The sequence below is a fragment of the Aulostomus chinensis genome, chromosome 12 (assembly GCF_037954235.1).
Source record: "Aulostomus chinensis isolate RoL2024-O1b breed Wild chromosome 12, RoL_Achi_v1.0, whole genome shotgun sequence".
NCBI lineage: Eukaryota > Metazoa > Chordata > Actinopteri > Syngnathiformes > Aulostomidae > Aulostomus > Aulostomus chinensis.
Window position 1 is genome coordinate 23,921,422 of NC_141331.1, and position 19,008 is coordinate 23,940,429.

General features: G+C 41.2%; 1 protein-coding gene across 1 annotated transcript; it reads left to right on the forward strand.

Annotated features, from left to right (window-relative positions):
- The first annotated feature begins 5,384 nt into the window (after nucleotides 1-5,384).
- hpxa (hemopexin a) lies at nucleotides 5,385-10,653 on the forward strand. The gene is given in 11 exon segments (XM_086219434.1): nucleotides 5,385-5,443; nucleotides 5,494-5,589; nucleotides 5,754-5,806; nucleotides 5,809-5,897; nucleotides 6,601-6,760; nucleotides 7,118-7,122; nucleotides 7,300-7,358; nucleotides 7,815-7,861; nucleotides 7,864-7,948; nucleotides 8,028-8,179; nucleotides 9,774-10,653. Coding segments are annotated over 11 exon segments (1,101 nt in total). The 3' UTR covers nucleotides 10,070-10,653.
- The last annotated feature ends 8,355 nt before the right edge of the window (nucleotides 10,654-19,008 follow it).

A 19,008-nucleotide genomic window follows, 5' to 3' on the forward strand; every position in this document is an offset into this window, starting at 1 on the left:
TTACTACAGGAGATGCATTACTGACGTCTGCTCGGAGCTGACCACAAACTTAGAGAAAATGTTGCTCATTTTATACTAAAACAAAGGAGAGAGAAAAAAAGATTGCCAATTAAAAGTTCTGAAAGAGAGTTATATGTTCAGTCTGAATTGTAAAAACCCAACTTTAAGCCAATCAGGAGCCCATAACGTCCCATGATCTCCAGCGAACTCGCAGAGAAATGAAGAATGACCTTTTCACCCCATTGGCTCATTCTCCACATTCTGACATACACTTACTGAACAATAAATACCAAAAATTCTTTCTTTGTCAAATTCAAAATGAGATTCCTTTCAATAAACTTGTCTATTTTAGTATTTTGATCATGCTATGTCAGCAAGCAATACTGAACGTTAACTAGATGGCACTGGAGAGTTCATTTTCAGGAGTTCCATACTCTTTGGGACGTGCGTTCACAGCCAGGCGATTATCAGGGTTAATCTGATTTATAACCTTGTACTCCTTTGTACACATCACCACACGATACTTCCTCATCCCACAGTATTAATAATTGAATCAATCCGACTCCAGAACATGATCAACCGTGCACTCATATTCATGTGCAATGGATGTCATTCGAGACTTTTACTGTCACTTAAATTTATTACATGAGATGAATGACATTTTTGAAGCTAGTGGTGTGTTGGTCATCTGTCAGCCTCCGATAGCACCTGGGGTAAATGGCTTCATTTAAAAGCTCTCTACACTTGGAGAAACATTCTCATTACCCAACTTTAAGACATGCAGGAAATCAATCACATCTGCAAACACTTTGGCCAAGTTCTGCTCTTAGAACTGCATGTCATGTGTTCTGCTGCTTGGGAACTTTTCGGAGACTAATATTACTGAGCCACAACACCCATCAGATGAAAACAGAAGAGTAAACACCATGGACCCAACTACAAACTCATTTGTGCAACAATGTCTCCACATTTCAGCTCTCTGCCCAGGTGTCAAGCCTTAATACAAGGATTCCCCCAGTGTTGCTTGTTGGTGACACTGACCAAGTCAAACACTGACAGCAGTTCAGCTTTGCAAACATGTTTCGTTCTAAAACCACCATTTAATTGTTTGCTCTAATATGTGGAGGTATTTAATTTCTGCCACTAGGGATTTTTGTTCCTTTATAACCATATGAGGGCTGCAAGGTCAGCTTCTTTTTCACATATTGCTGGTAGTGGCCTAGTGACCCACATCTGGCATCTGCTAAACTGCCAGATTGTCGGTCTGAGCCTGCATTTGTACAATTATTAAGCAACAGTGAAAGGTCTGTTTACCCTCTGCCCCAAAGCTTTGTTGACTTAGTATGGAACAGTAATGTAGCTTTACTGATAGATGGACCAGGATCTAATAATAATCGTGTTCCGTGTTCCTCGTCACACAGAGCACGTGACCTGGTTCTCTTTGTTACCGTGACACTTCTCCAGATCACTCACTTTGCACATAATATCAGCTGAAAGACTGGTCAGGTATTCTCTCTTTCGTGTGTGTGAGTAAGACTTAGGCAAACAAAGTCTTTTCCCTGTCAAGTTTTTTTTCGTGATTTGTAGTGAGTGGTTGCTGGTGCTGGCGAGCACGAGATCGTACACCTTGGCTCTTTAATCATGGCCGGTCTGCAGTCGGACCTCTTTGCTGTTCATTTCCCTTCTTCGTTTGGGATTTTAAGCAGGGTGGTGTGTTCACCCCAATTTTATTTGCTCTTTGTGTCAATGACTTGGCATCCAAATGTCAAACTGGTCAATGTAGATATGCAGACTGATCATGTGAGCTGAAGCACTCTGTTGCATGTTCATTCACACACCTTGGTTCTGCATCACAGAGTTGGCCATTTCATCTCAAAAGATATGTGTTAGTCGTGTTTCCTGTAATTATGTTGGGGCAAGTTTATGCACCACTAAGATGAGCAGCGCCATCTATTGGCCAGTCTGAGGAGCAAACATTGACAACTACTACTGACAATAAAAAGAAATACTTACAATATAATGCCATTTCTCTCCTTTTAACATTCCTCCCCTTTCTTTGCTTATTTGTCTGTCTGACCCTCGAGGGAACCTGTAAGTTGATATGATGTAAAACCGTACACAGAATTACAATTCTACGTAACCAATGATGTCAGAGTGGTCTGACATCTCATTGATCGGTGAACATTTTCGATACAGATAGAAGCGAACAAAAATACTAGAGAAAGAAAAAACAATGTCGGTTCGTCACATGATGGAGCTCTTATTTTTTTCATGAATTTTACTTAACAGGGTCAACGCAAGTTAACATTGCACCCCTTCCACTCTTTACAAACAAATTGAAGCGCTAATATCCTGCATACACGGATTATAGCTCGTTTCAATTGGTAATCCTTCATTATTTTCATAAAAGAACGAGAGAACTGAAACATTCAGGTTTCAAATAAGTAACGAGCACCTGCATCCACCTGTGTACCCTCACCTTTCAAAAGAAAAGGATCCTCTTGGATAAACATCTAAATTGAAAACAAGACGCTTTTCTACAGTTCAAATCAGCAAAGACAATAAGCTGTTGTCGCTGGATATTAACGTCATCCTTACAGAAAACATTATCTCCACAAACCTCATCAAATGTTAAGGACTTTGAGCACATTCATTGCAGGTATAGATGGCAGTAATTTGACATGAATAAACAACATTTGCAGAGTTGAGTCTGCTCCGTAAAGACAGTTTTAGATTTCAGTAAAGTTCGGTAATTAGAATAAGTAAAGGGTTCATCCGTGGTCTCTCACACCCTAAGCGAGAATTACACCCCTGAACAAACAGGCCCTTGTGGGGATGTACATCTGTGTTCTACTAATGTCTGTTAATAAACTCTTGAAGCTGCTGATGTGGCGTCTTTGAGCTTCAGGTCTTCTAGTTCAACAGCACTCTCTAGTGGTCATGTCTTCACCTGACCGTGCATGACCAGCAACCCCAGAAGCATCGTCAATCAGTGAAATGTTGTTTGAGAGGGTGTTTGGACACTTGATCAAACTGGGAAAATAAGAGTCAGCGTTTTGAACTTTAAATTAATTTAATTCTTAAAACGCAATATATAAAAACAATCTAAACCATTTTAAAGATGAAAATATAAGCGTCCTCTTGTGTGTTTGTTTCATCCCTTTTGTATGGCTCTGAAGAAAACAATCCAAACTCTGTCACTGCTCTGTTCCAGAGGAGTTAGGGCTGATAGATGAGTCATTAAATCAGCTGATAAGGGCTGGATTGGCGTTTGCAGCGTGTGTGTTTGCAGCCAGGCCAGCAAGCATCAGACACTGACTGATTCTTTCAGTCATACTTCTGTTTCTTCTACAACCAGCTGTTAGTACATGGAGCTTCTCTGGCCAGTTGCACCTCCGATCATAACCTCTGCACATTAATCGGAGCATGATTGTGAAATAAAATCCGAAAGTGATTCAAAACAAAGACACAAGGAGGAAGGGAATGAATGTGAATAAAAGGTTGACCGAATGTCCCTCAGAAATTTACTGGCCTTTGTGTTTTGCACACTTAAAGACTGTTCACATTTCTGTTTGACCACCCGTGTCAACACCATAGAGGGCCGATGATCTGGTCTGAGATGAGGACACCTGCAGAGTCCAGATTGATTGCACAGAAATGCCATACACTCAACACAGTGGCGCACTGATGGTAATGCCTCCAGTGCTACTTCTCTCACAGGGCTGGTTTCAGCACCCACATAGAGTGGTTTCTTGGTAAAATCAACACATAAAGTGGGTGTACTGCAGTGTTTTGGACTGGACCTAGAAGATAGACTTTACCTGGAGAATTCAGCAAGAAAAATAAATATCAGGTGATTTGCTAGACTTATGCTGATTGGCCAACCCAAATGGAACATCCCAACTTGCTCTGCGTATGTTGACCACAAGGTGGCCATGGAACCACAACCCACACCATCCATCCATCCATCCATCCATCATCGTCTTCCGCTTATTCCTTTCTATTAAGGGGGGGGGGGGGGGGGGTGGAGCCTATCCCAGCATCTGCGGCCGAGAGGCGGGGTTCACCCTGTACAGGTTGCCAGTTCATCGCAGGGCCAACACACAGAGACAAACAACCATTCACACTCACAGTCACACCTACAGTCAATTTAGAGTATCAATCAGCCTCGTCCCCTCTTGATGTCTTTGGACTGTGGAGGAAGCTGGAGTACCAGAGAGAACCCTCACAGGAACGGGGAGAACATGCAGACTCACAACCCACACCCTTCTCTTACACCAGGTTGTCTGGTTTAGAAAATGGGTTATGATTATTTTGTTTCTTTTTTATTTCTATATCTATTTTTATTGATAATTTATTTATTGAACAGAGGCCTATAAAAACACAAATAATAAAGTTTTGTAATTTCAATTTTAATTAACAGCTTTTTCGGAGGCTGTGAATTCCCGTGACCAAACGTTGGGAACACACATCTGTTATGTGAACATGCCACAGTCACACCTTTTATATGTTTAATATTGTACAAGGTAGGTTTGCTGTACATTATACACGAAACATTCACAGAGAAGCTATGTTACACAATGTGGATAGTTTTTATTTTACGATTGCAGTTTAAGCCAGTAGGTAGAATACAGGCCACCTGAAGTGGAGAAGTTTTGTGTTCACTGATAAGAATTTGGTACAATGAGGCCCGCTTATTTTCCCTGTTAACATTCACCCTATGATTGATGGACAACACTGATTTGGAAGACTGTGAATATCCATTGTCAGCTTTTTTTTTTTTTAATTGGGTGTGTTACTCTGGCTTAGTCCCCCCCTCAGGGTTATATCAGGTCCAGCCTGTGGATTGTTCTTTTGGCATGATCTAGAAGATAACGATTATTGAAGCTTATCATTTTTCCCTTTACACTTTACTTTGGAAATTATGTGGAAAACCTACATTCATATTTCATATTTTTAACATCAATCAAAAATTGAAAATCAAAACATTTTATGTTAAACGTTTGCATGATCTGAAGCATACAATGTTCTTTATCTTTGTTGGTCTGTGAAGCATTACATCTACCAACTCCTGAAAGTACCTGCAGGATGCTGGACATCTATTAACTATACTGTTCAGGGAAGAGGGAGCCCTCTAAATTCTATGAATCCCTGCTGCCTCCCAGGTAGGTGGTCATGCAGCAGAGGGATGGGATAGATCTCTCAGAGGCACAGCTCAGAAACACTCACACACATCAAACATTCTGTCTTTGACGGACAAGATCTGACCATCGCCCGCTCCTCCTCCTCCTTTAGCACCAAACACATCACGATACGTGCGCTGGACTGTGATCTAAAAGTGACAGCAGCAACAGGAGCGGTCAGGGTACTCTGCTGCTCTCACCATGAAGCTGCTCATCTTGTGTCTCTGCTTGGGAATGGCCCTGACATGAGCTGATTCGTGAGTAATGTTACACATCATGCCAGGACTGAAATTATTCTACAAGATTGTTTTATGGATTTTATGTCCCTCCCTGGCCGTTTTCAAGGTCTGGAGATGGATGCTGTAGCTGTGAATGAGGATGGAGCCCCTTACTTTTTCAGTGGTAAGTCACAACATATTAAATAATAATGGAAGAGTCACTGCTCTATATTCTCATAATACATCACAACTATGGACTGTAAGTTCCTGCCACGATCTGCTTTGAGTATGAACTCAAAGGCTAACTGTGACTGCTCCTGTCCGACAGTTTAGTCCTGTATGTCCCTTTAAGTGACCATGTGTTCAAGGGCTTCCATAGCAAAGCAGAAGTGCCGAACAAGTCCTTCATGATCATCATCACCTGGGACACAGGGATGCTGCTTTTTGCATGAACTATGAGGACAGCCCTTTGGGCTATGACCACATGTGCTTTTTGGTACAGCGGCAACTATAACCCTTTCAAAAAAGAACCACTGTATCTCCCAGTACATGAAATGATATGAAATGATATGAAATGATATGATATGGGTTTTTTTTGTGATCTTTTTTTTTTTTTTTAAACCTGTCCTGTTCAGTAGCTGAGGCAAGCAGCATCAATGTTCCTGGTGCCTTGTTGTACTGAAGCAGTTTGGAGGAATCTGATAAACTCCTCCTATCGCCATTTATGTTTAATTTTATTAGGAATGGTATTGGTTCATTGATGAAGCTACCGGACTGAGGCTCAGGAGTGGATAGAGAGAGAGAGAGAACGGGGACAGGACAGCGAAGACGGACGGGGGGGGGGGGGGGAGACAAAAACAACAACAGCAATAGCAGAAAACAACAACAATAAAAAAACACAAAAAAACAAACAAACAAAACCAAACACAAAAAAACAAACAAAAACCAAATAAAACAAACAAAGAAAAAGTAACAACAACAGAAGAAAAAAAAAGAAAAAAACTTTGGTTGCAGAATTTCCGGTGCAGGCTTACCATTTGGTTTAATATAATTTTAAGATAAATGTCTGAGTGTGTGTTTATGGGTCAATTGTGCGCCCCATGCGTGTATGTGTGTATGCGCATGTGTATGTGTGTGTGCTACGGTTTGTCTTGGATGCTGTGCGTAGCTGGCTGTAGCTGATGTGGGGGGCCGGGACATCGCACCCCCAGTCCAGGATAGCAGGTAGGTCAGGACCAGGTCAGCAGAGCACCCAGAAACCCCCAGGACACGGGGAGCCCCATGCTGCTAAGGAGTGTCCCAGACCAGTGAAGAAGACTCTTAAATTCCTCAAGGGTCAGTGCGCACTCTCACCCACCTGTCAAATATCTTTTTGATAACTGTATTCACCAAATAAGTCCCTTTATTGTCCTGTTTGCATATCTAGCAGGAGTCATATTGGAAATTTGTGGATTTTTTTCCAACATTTTGGAAGTTTTTGAACACTTATGCTATTTTTCATACATTTCTGTGGCTCTCATTAATGAGAGAAATTCACTTGAGACAAGAAATGAAAGGTTTTCAACTGTTTAAATATTGTTAAAATACATACATATTTAGCGGTCTGAGCAGCAACAGCAGGTGTTTGTGCCAATGCAGATAGAACTTTGTGAATGCAGTAACATAGTTGAGCTTTTAGTTTGTACAGTTGAATTTACTCATGTTGCAAACCTGTAGTACTGGTATTGTTATGTTGTATTCAGCGGGGGGATTGATATTATTCATCTTTAATTTTAGATAACATTTTTTGTCCAAGGGTAAAAATGCTATAAATTCTTCACCCGCTATGAAAGCAATTGAGTCTTCAAGAATGCTCAAGGACAATCCTCTCTGAAGAATGTTCTCTTCTACAAATGTAGCAGAGTTCTTGTATTTATATTGGTCTGGAGGCCATGCTGAGCACAGACAAAGCTGAGAGGTATACATTTACACAATCATTTGTTGTTCAGGTGAGGACAGCAACCATGTGCATTCACCTGGATGCCATCACACCAGATAAGGATGGGCCTTGTTTGTCTTCAGAGGTTGGATCCAACAGCAGGCTGATCTTTACATAACCATCAACTTGGGGCCAGGCATTGCATAATTAAAGAATTATGCTGCTGGGATAGGCTCCAGCACCCCCCCCCCCCCCCCCCACGACCCTTAACAGGATAAGCAGTTGAAAATGGATGGATGGATGGATGGATGGATGGAGTTAGTTATTGCAAAGGTCTGTTCCAGGTTGTGCAGGCTTGTACCAGTTAGCTGATCCAAGAAAATGGACACCATTTGAATTGGCAGATTGCTATTTTATAATTTGAAATGTGTTAATATTTCACTCTCGCCAGTGTGATACTGGCAGCATCTCAGAGAGATTTTTTTTGTCTTGCAGACCATTTCCTCTTTCATTGTGTCATTACCGTAAAGATGAAAATGACACAACAGCACCATTAAGCATGCCTTCAAAGAGGTGCGCAATGAGGTGGGTGCTGTTTTCACTTTTGAAGATCATCTTAACATGATCGAGGTAAACGACATTTACAGCCAAACACAGATGTATTCTTGATCATACCTCTTCCTCAAACTAAAACACACTTTCCCATTCAGATGACCGGCTGTTTTTTTTTTATAAAGTTGATGAGCCCCATACCCACCTTGAGGGTTACCCCAAGCCTCTGAAGGAGGAGCTGGGCATCGAGGGGCCAGTTGATGTCGCCTCCGTTTGCGAGGGTCATCACATTGCTCACATCATCAAAGGTCAAGCCACAGGCAAGCACCCACAATTATACACAAGAATGAATGTCAATAGTTTTAGTTACATCAGTTCTCATTTGAGAATTTCACTAATTCTTCTCCTTAGATTTGCCAAAAAACGCTCTCAAAGAATCTGAGTGCAAGTATTCGTCATGTTATTGTTGCAGTCAGACTAAGCGAGATCGTATGTGGTGACTAGCCAGTCCTGAAAGGTCCTTACAAACAGGAATAAAACAGCAGACTCCTAAATTTCTAGCTGATTATAGTAGTTGTTTTAACAGAAAGTCAATGTCAAGGACAAGAACAGCTTGTAGTGTATGCAGTGGCGATCTGAAGTCTTCCCAGTAAGTCTTATACTCATCTCCTTTCGTCCTTCCAACCACATCATGAGTGACGGCAACAAACATGTTTGTACTCGTTCAGGGGCTTCACTGCTCATGGACGAACAGCGGTGAAATAACCGTGTCGCTCCCTAGCCACCACTCCTGTATTTACTACTGAGCCTTTTCAAAATAAAGTACTTACTGCCTGTTCAAGTGTGTTACAAAAGAAATTTGAAAAACATCAAAATGAAGCACGAGAATAAATTAGTCATGCGTAACATTTCTGCCCACAAAACCAAAGAAGGTTCCTTACTTCTGTCTAACAAATTAAGTTATTCAAAGAATGGTGCTGACAGTATATTTATGACTCCATGACTACAAAGACACTTGCATTCTCTGTGGGAAAATCAGGTGCTAAAGAAGGCAAAGAACATCTCTTCAGGTTCTGCTCCTTGGGTTGTAATTGATGACTTCTGGATACTGTTATCATGCAACTCTTCTTTTATTCTTTCCTTCTATCATGCAACTAAACTCTTATGGAAGTCATTTTTAAAGTGATTTTTAACAATCCATCCATTGTCTTCCGCTTATTCCTGTTAAGGGTCGTGGGGGGCTGGAGCCTATCCCAGCGGCTACGGGCGAGAGGCAGGGTTCACCCTGGACAGGTCGCCAGTCCAGCGCAGGGCCAACACATAAAGACAAACAACCATTCACACTCACATTCATACCTACAGTCAATTTAGAGTATCAATCAGCCTCGTCTCCTCTTGATGTCTTTGGACTGTGGGAAGAAGCTGGAGTACCAGAGAGAACCCACGCAGGCACAGGGAGAACATGCAAACTCCACACAGAAAGAAGAAGTAGAAGAAGTATTTTCACCAGGTCAGATCAACACTTCCCAAAGTCCCAATTAGACTGATAAAGTTTAGTTTTGACTTAACATTGTACGTTTATATACCACCGTTAACCTTTATTTAGCCTTGCGTCCTTGATGTTCTGTTGGTTTCTATCCCCGTGATTTGATTTTCATTTTCTATGTCCTGTACTGGCCTGCATTTTGTTTATTGCCAATTTCCCCACTGAGGGACGTATAAAGGTTTATCTTATCTTATCTTATCTTATTAAGACTGAAGACCTCACACTTGACTTCTATTCTTCCTGTGTTCCTGGGTCCTGCACCTTCTGTAAGAAGAGGGATGTTTCAACCTCCTGGATTCTCCCACAATCCATCAATAGACAGCCACTCTCACCGCTTCCTGTCTTCTGTCCTCCAGGTCAGCACATCTATGATGTGGAAACCAAGTCCAGGCCTCGTGTTACAAGCCATGGGCATCCTATTGGTTTCTCCACGAAGGCTGTTTCTGCCATGTGTGGCCCTAGACGAGTTAAAGTGACAGGCAACCAATTGTTCTACTTTGAAAGTGTAACGATGTTTGCTGCAGCCAAGACTCTGCCCAAGCAACACAGGGTCTCTCTGGAGCTGTTTGGCTGTGACCGCCAAGAGGCATGTGTGACGGAGCTGTATGAGCAGCACCAGCTGTCTCAACATGTTAAAACAAGCATTACCTGAACAACAATGCAGGAGAACATACAACTTCAACAAGACGTGTTTGGTGACAATGATAACATTTCACAATCGTGGTTTTCCGTTGTTTTCCTCTAAAGAACCTAATCTCTGTTTTATTTCCTTGCTGAAGGACTCTGCCTGTACACGGTTCATCTCGTGGTCCTCAGTAATGTGCTGTTAAGAATAAAACAACGACAAGTAATGAACTTTGTACTTTATTGAGGAGGGACAATTAACGGTTACTTTGTAAGGTTTTATTTTAAAGGTTATTGTTTTCCTAATTCTTGCCTTGAAAGTTTCGCCAAAGAACTAACAATTTTGTTAAATTTACTTTTTTACATACAATTTTCTTCAGTTTGTGTCCAAACTAGTTTAGATGGAAGGAGTAAAATAAACAAATTCAGCTGTTGTTGAATGAGTGACTCAATGATTAAAATAAAATGAAAACAATAATCTTGAAAGCAAGCTCATGAGGTATTCATTGAAAAAAGTGCTCAAGTTAATATCAACTTTTCATTCAGTTTCAGCAAAAAAATGTACTGTAATATTCTTGTAAATACACACTGATTTTTCTGGCATCACTGACTCAGGACTTTCCAGGTTTCATTTCCAATAAAGTTAACTAAAAGTGCACTGAGTGACCACAGTCTCTATATTTCCTTTTTTATCAAAATATGTAGGTAATGATATGATTATGATAATAATTACGATTATGATATTAATCACTATATTTCAGGTAGTTTTGAAGAATTTCAAGAAGTAGTGCTTGTAGTGTATTTTACTTCATATGTATTACACCCTAAGACACTTTGTACAAATCCATACAGATTTTTGAGATGTTGATGTGACCAACTTCCACCACTAGAGGGCTAAATAATTCCACTTTTGGTTTCTCTGTGCCTCCTTGGGTATGTCTCCAGTGGAGCAGCACAAAGAAGTAAGCCCATGTGTGTGATAGTATCCCTTATTCTTCTGAGGCACACTGACACTGGTGTCTGGATTTCACTAGGAAGCTAGTTAGTAAGAATAAAATGGATGCAAGGAGTTCCACCACACCTCAAGCTTCTACTGCTGGTCTGGTGCCTCTCAGAATGAGACAAGAACATTTGTTGAAAGGTTAGACTGGAGCAGCAGTACCTGCGCACCTGCAACAGTAATAAAATGCCTTTAACTGTCTTGTTACTGTTCCCGTCTATCCTTTCAACAAAATGTAGTAAATGTCTGTTTTACGAGCAATTAAAGACCTACAGAAAGAGACAATAATTTGTATTCATGGTAGACATCTTAAGCAGTTAAAATGTGCTGTGCATATCCCTGCAAAATACTAATTTAATCTCTCAAGATGAAGAATTAAGCGGTAGTATTAAGAGGAGTACTACTACTACCTCAACTACTACTAGTAGAAGTGGTGTAAGAAATTATATTTAGAGTTATTCTGCATAATATTGTATTTAATTAAAAATTATGTGTCTTTCTTTGTTCTCACAATCTCCAGTTAGTATGGAAGATCTGGGCTTCTCCTGTCATGATGAGCAATCGTTACAAACGGAATATTTCCTATTTGTTTCCAACAGTTAAAAAACACAAACAGGAACACCACTGTCGCTCACTCTCTCTCAGCTCATGCAGCAGGGAATGATGACCCGATGGCGCCGTGTAAAGCTCCCGTGTACCAGAGACACGTCAGCAGGAATTCAGTAAAGTAAATAGAAGACTAACATTATTAGTGATATTGGCAGATATCTGCAGTTTTGCAGATTCCTGTAATTTGTTTTAAAGCCAATACTGAGTAGTAAGTAATGTGCCAATAAATATTGTGCATCCCTCATGCGTCACTCACATTTTAGTGACTTCTTGATGTAGTGTTCAGTGATGCCTTCAGTATGTAACAGTAAGTATAGAGCCATCCTTAGAGGAAGACAACAAACAGCACAAGCAGTGATGGATTTTGGGCCTATCCTGCCCATCCTCAGTGACCTGTTGTGTAGCTTTCAGCTCGACACTGAGGCAATGGGGTGATGTCAGCTTCATGGCTGGACACTGGTCGCTGACTTCATTGGATCACACGGTCCCTTACTTCACCCCACTGCCTGCTGGGAGGACAATGCCAGTGCTGATATGATGCCTCAATCAATGACACACACCCACACACCCACACACCCACACACACACACACACACACACACACACACACGTCTGAGGTTTCTCATGTTATTAAGAAAAAAAAATTGGAGCTGAGCAGCAAGTTTCTTTTAATGATATTTTTCATATCAATATTCTCTTTTCCCAGTGCTGCATTCTGAGATTCAAGACAAAGAGACACACGGATGGCAACAAAAACGTCTAACTTGAGAGGCAAAGGTTCATTACCATATAAAAAAAATGTGAATAGACATATTTGACCAAACTGGAAGAAGCTACATGACCCATAAATTTACAGTTTGTATGATAGTGTCTGATATAAATTGGGGGTCCATCAGTGTAATATGTTGCTCATTCAGAGATATTTTAGAAAAGGTTGATGAAAACTGAAAAATCAAAATGAGATTTTACACCAGATTTTACCCCAAGATTCCTCTTGAAGCAATTTTTCTTTTCTCCAAAAGAGGAAACAAAATATTTCAAATAATCTCTGTTGAAGTGTAACATTAACTCACGGGAATGACCCATTGTTCCCTCCACTGTCAATATTCCCAAACTTTGTATTTGTCTCCAGGCAGCATGCAACATGTCCAACATAAACTGGTACTTGCAATTCCTCAAACCCTCGCTCTCCTTTTTTTGGTTCATAGATTGCTCTTCCTCTACTGTTTGTTAAGGCCATAGTCGTGCAACAATGCCTATACTGCCATCTTTCAGCGACGTTATACACAGCCTGTTTTATTTGCTCTTTTGACACATTTATTTGGAGCCAATTCTCGATAATATCCTGCTTTATGCGATGTGTGTGAAAAGGTAATTCCAGACATTGTACTTAGTTGTGCTTCTAGCTAAGCACCTTGTTGCAAGCTAAAAAGCTGCAATTAGGACTCACCACAGCCCCAGCTGCAAATTACCACCTCTATATAGTGTCTTCCAGAGCTCAGACGCTAGTCCCACTAGTTGGTGAAACTAACAGCTACCATGTAAGGATGCACAAAATTATTTTTTTATTGACTTTTATAAAGCATTTATCAGCAAGTTTGACTTCTGCTTTAGTAAATATTCTATTTTTTTTCAGTAAGGACAAATAGCCGTTGAACTGTTGGCACGTACGGTATGTTGTATTCGTGTGTATGTGTGTGTGTGTGTGTGTGTGTGTGTGTGCGCGCATGTGTGTGGGTGTGTATGTTTGTGTATGTGCAATGTCTCCTCCCTGATTGTGATGCTGCTTAATTAACTGGACTGGGAGAGTTGACGGACATCTGCTCTCAGCCTGTCGTTAAGGGTATCTTGACCCTTGTGTGTGTGTGTGTGTGTGTGTGTGTGTGTGTGTGTGTGTGTGTGTGTGTGTGTGTGTGTGTGTGTGTGTGTGTGTGTGTGTGTGAGTGTAGAACAAGCAGGTATGGACACTGGCCAAGACTGTGCCAGATAAACGCTGGGTCTCATGACCAGATGGTGCCAACTAGCGTCCCCTCTGTAGACTGGTGACCGCCAAAAACACTCCCTCAGATGTAACCCCGCTGCCCTGCATCAAACTGTCAGAGAGAGCAGAGAGCCAGACTGGTAAAGACACACAGAGGGGCCAAAACACACACACACACACACACTCACACACTCACACACACACACACACACACACACACACACACACACACACACACACACACACGTGTACAAAGAGGGCATCCAAAGAAAGATTTAATAATTATGATCTTCTTTTCAGTTATTAAATATTGGATATATAGTCAACAAAGTTGAAGTGTTAATGATCTATCCGCCACTTAGAGATGCAACATTTGCTCAGGACGGATTTTAGTATAGGCTCATAGGTCATGATTACATAGAAATATTGCTGGATGGCACATATCAACCAAGTTAATTTTACATGAGTAATAATCTAAAAATTCTTGCGATTTGAGTAAAAACATCAAAAAGAACTGGAGAACATATAACACAAACACACAAACAAACAAATCTTTGTGAGGACAGTTGACGTCTCACCTAAACCTTAAAACATACAGGGCACAAGCTGCATTATTTGTCATAAATACAACCTCAATTAGTGTGCAGGACGTGGAAAAAAACTAAGTCAGAGTTCACCTGAAAAACAATGTTTCTTTTGTCACATATGGTAAAGTGTCAGCTTTCCTATAACTTTGATTAGTTATTTTATGCAATTAGAAGGGAGAGTGATTTTGCCATTGAGAGCTGATATCAATGTGTGTCCAGACGATAAAAAAAAATCATTTCTTCTGCAGGAAACTGATAATTCATATTTAACATTTGATTGGCCTCAATGCCACAGCTCCATTTTCAGATTTTATGAATGCAGATGCTAGGGCTTTAGCGGCCCCCCTGACTATCTTCAAGACTTAACACAATCAGGCCGGAAATCTCCCTGGAGCTCATCCTCTCCAGTAACAAGGAGCTGTGCTGTGGGACCAGGTTCACACCAAATACCCCTCAGCATCGCAGCCCCCCTGGTAGAACCGGTACACTCTTAAAAATATCCTGAGGCAGAAATTGACAGCTCCATGTCCTTCACCTAGACCACGTCATTGTGGTACTATACCCACCAAACACAAGTCTCCTGAGGCCACAAAATACATACTTCACCCCAAACTTCCCTATCTTAACTGTAACCACTCATTAATGTTACTTCCATATTTATATACATATTCCAATAATTTTCAAGTAAACTGTTGATAAGTAACAAAAAAAGGAAATGTGCGTAAGACATTTCTACTAACTGGTTTTGAGTGAGAAAAAAAGACTAGATAATGCTGTGAGAAGATTGCAGTAGAAGTAACAGTACTCATGGCTGTGGCTGTAACAAACAGAGGCCAAGTTGTTGGCCATTGTTTTTAAGTAGCAGCAAAGCTAAGCTTAGCCAGCTAAACTTTAAAACAGTCTCCTCACTACATATCACACTGCATGGTCTAACTTGTGCCATCTGTAAATTCTTTGCCTGAATCCATGTAAATACAGCACGAGATTTTAGTTCCATTGTTACTTTATTCAATTAACACAATAACTCATTTTCTTGACACAAAAACCCCCAAAATACTCCTTCATATTTGGACCAAAACCAACTATTCATTCACTTCTCCGTACTTCCCCCACTGTGTGCTTTTAAAGGGAAAGTTCAATTGTATTGTTGCGGGGTTGTGTGAGACACTTGGTCAGCGCCTCATCTGTCTGCAGAATCTGTGGGATGCAGCGGCAGGAAACATATGAAGGTGCTGCTGTTGTATGAGTGCCAGCACAAACATGTCCTCTAGCCACTAACAAGCCCATACAATTAAAGGATATATGTCCCTTCACCCGCTCACACTTTGACCTTTTAACATTTTTGGCGTTTTGCTTTCCAGTCAGACAGTTAGTCTCTTTGGGAACTACATTCAGCTGCACAATCTTTGTATTTTTATGCACAGCTACATGCATATCTGCTGCCTGCTGTATTACACCGGCTGTATTACGGACTGAAAATGAGCTGACCATTATCTACAGCAGATGACACACTAACTAGTCATCAGTGTCTCATGCAATCCCACATCAAAATAACCAAACTATCCCTTTAATTCCCTCTGCACCTATTTTGTTGTCACAAATCCAACTTCTTACCTCTCTCCCTACCTGTCTCCACTTCCTTTTGTCTGAGTCTGTGTTTAAACTTTTCCCTGCATCCCTGTCTCAGTCTGCCTCTCTCTGCAGCTGGCAGTGTGCCTGGGCTCTTCTCTGTTTTGATGCCTTGCTGAGAGCAAGCCTCCAACTCCTCCCCTTCTTGAAGTTGCCAGCACCTCTACCTCTACGAACCACCCTGTCTTCCTCCTCCTCCTCCTCCTCCTGCTCTCGTGTCTTGTGGATTGGGTTGTGCAGAGCTGTCAGTCCCTGCCTGGACCTGCCAAATTCCAAATCCTGGTCAGAGGGGAAGTTGAGGCGAATGGTCAGGGCGTTTTTGTGGGTCCAGCTGACCTCCCACAACTGAGCCACCGACCCCCTCAACAGATTGAGCCTCCAGCTGGCCAGTTACGGCCCCATGCTGAGGGCACACATGCCATGAGGCACCAACTCCCACTTGCATGCGCGTGCACACACACACACACACACACACACACACACACACACACACACACACACACACACACACACACACACATATGTGGCAACCTTTTGCCTTTACATGAACAGAAATCTTTACAAAACAAAGCTCAGGAGTATAACAATGTCATTTTGAGTAAAATCTGCTTAAATTAAAAAAAAATGTAAAATCAAATTTCCTTAAATAGCTTTAATAAACTTTTTAGTCATTGTTATGGTCAGTTTTATAATAATTACAACAATAATAATCATAATCATAATCATAATAAGAAGAAGCCCTTTAATGATATAATCCAATCAGAGGTTTTTTCAAGGTTTCATATGGACTCCGCTCTTGCATTTCTATCAGGGGAAGCTGTCAGACAATGCAAATTCTTGCAATAATCTATGTGTTTGTGCCGTCTACTGTCTGCAATTTGTTGGCTGTTCTGAAAGGTCCTTGAAAACGATTCGGATATGTTTCCATTTGCAGTCAACATGCTGGTTGGCTGGGCATTAACTCTGAAGGGAGGGACCTGCATCATAGCTGAGTTAGCTGTAGGAATGGAGGCTAGATTTATATAAAGCTATGGCTTCTTAATAAATATCGAAGTTACGAAAACTGACACTGGAGTGTGATACCATCATTTTCTATCAAATTGCTTGTCAACATCAGAAAGAAAATGTATTATCTGTTAAGTTGACTCTCGTCATCACAAGATATCCTGAATGCACAGTTCATGCACAGTTTTTTTTCTAGATTAAGTATTTTCAACCTTTATCATGCTATTAATGTATTGTATCATGCCCTAAAACTAATCATTGTGTAATTTGAGACAACATTTGTTTCATTTTTTTCTGGAGATTGTTGAAGTTGGACTTGTTAGAAAGAGGCAGGTCTGAGAAATTTGAAATCCTTCAATTTTGTGCTGGTCCTGAAGTTGTATAAGACCATTTAAAACTACAGAAACCAGAAAATCATGAATATAAATGGTAGTCTGGAACTGTAACTTTGGAGTTTGAGTGATCCAACTGACAACCAGGTTTACATTCTGTCATGAGGGGGTTGTGTTATAAACACTGTCATACCCTGTTAAACAGCTACTGTACTTATCTGTCCTCTCATTTGCAGTTTACCTTTGTTGATTGCAGGAGGCCAGATAAAATTCTCCTCCTGTCTTCATTAGCTACACTTGCAAAGGGAGTTTTCCTGCCTGCCAAGGTCCTCCGGGCCCCAGGCACCAGTGCAGAGGCCTCTAGGGGCCAGAAGAGCCAGGCTGCACACTGTCGGTCTGCAGTCTGTTCTCCAGTTGTGACAGGGAACGCAGCCTTATGATGACAATTAGTGGCTGTTAGGAAGCACAGATGAGCAAGGTGAAAGGGAGGCAGCAGAGAGAGAGAGAGAGATAGAGGGAGAAAGAGAGAAAGGAGGAAGAGGAGAAGTAAAGATAGGGAGGAGGGGCAGGTGGTGAAAAAAAAAAAAGCAAGACACAATTAACAAACAGGAAAAATACCTGCTAATGAGGATGGGCAAAGCTCAAGGGACCTGGTGAGATGGATTGGTGAGAGATTATGACTTTAACTTTATATCGGGGGAGCAGCAGCCAGGAGGGGCTGACAGAGCAGGAGTTACTTTGTGACAAGAGCACATATGTGATACTCTATTTCATGGGTCCTCACAGGTCCACTAGGTCTCTGAAATCTGATCTGGGACTTGAGCTGGCCAGGGTCCAAATTAACTGTGTATCAATTTAATAACCAAGAAGAAGAAGCAGAATTTGTATTGGCTCTGATCAGGTGATGCATCAAGTCTTTTCTTAGGGAGAACATGAACTATGTAGTCTTTAATCATGTTGGGTTGCTTTTCCACTGTTACTTGAACGTTTTTACTCATCTTTCAAGACCCCCAGAATATTTTTTGATATGGTTATGAAAATACATATCAAAATACAGATCAACGCAACCATTTTCAAAAAATTCAAAGTATGTGCATCCATTCTTTTTTTTAATCAACACTTGAATGAGGGTCGCTTTTATCATTTCCGGGAAAAAAACTGATTACAAAATATGTGTCACTCGCATATGATTACTTCAATGATGTTCCATGAAACACAAACCATAGCAGCTGACATAGACAGCCAGCATATTCATACCCCTCTGCCAAACCAAAGCATTCATAAACTGGCCTAAAGGCACAGGCCTCCTGGAGAATCAATTCATCATATGCTGTATTTACTTGTAGCTATAACTTCTCTCTCACTTGTTTTTGGACCTAGAAGTGCAGTACTCTTTCATAATTACTGCAGTAGTGACCTATACCTCTACTGCATCAACAATGTGAACACAGATACTGATCATGTCAGTGATGAGGAAAGAATTAAAGGTCCCATGAAATGGGACTAGATGTTAGAATCTCTTTATGAATCAGTAAAAGGCTGTTGAATGAGATTTCCTCTCGATTGGGGTTGGATTGAAGGATGTCTTCCTGGTGCCTCCAATCTCATCAGTTGTGCACCCCGGCTTCATCGGGTGTTTCGGCCTTTTATCACAATACACCCTAACCTGAGGTTGGCCCACCATGGGCTGATCTGGCCTGGCTGTATGTCGCATCAGAGGCTCCGCAGGGTCACTTGGTACCCCATACAATTTCCTTCTGCTCCAGCCACAGCCAGTGACTGCTTCTTTCAGCTGTAGTTGCAAGCTCTTTGACAGTCTTCCAC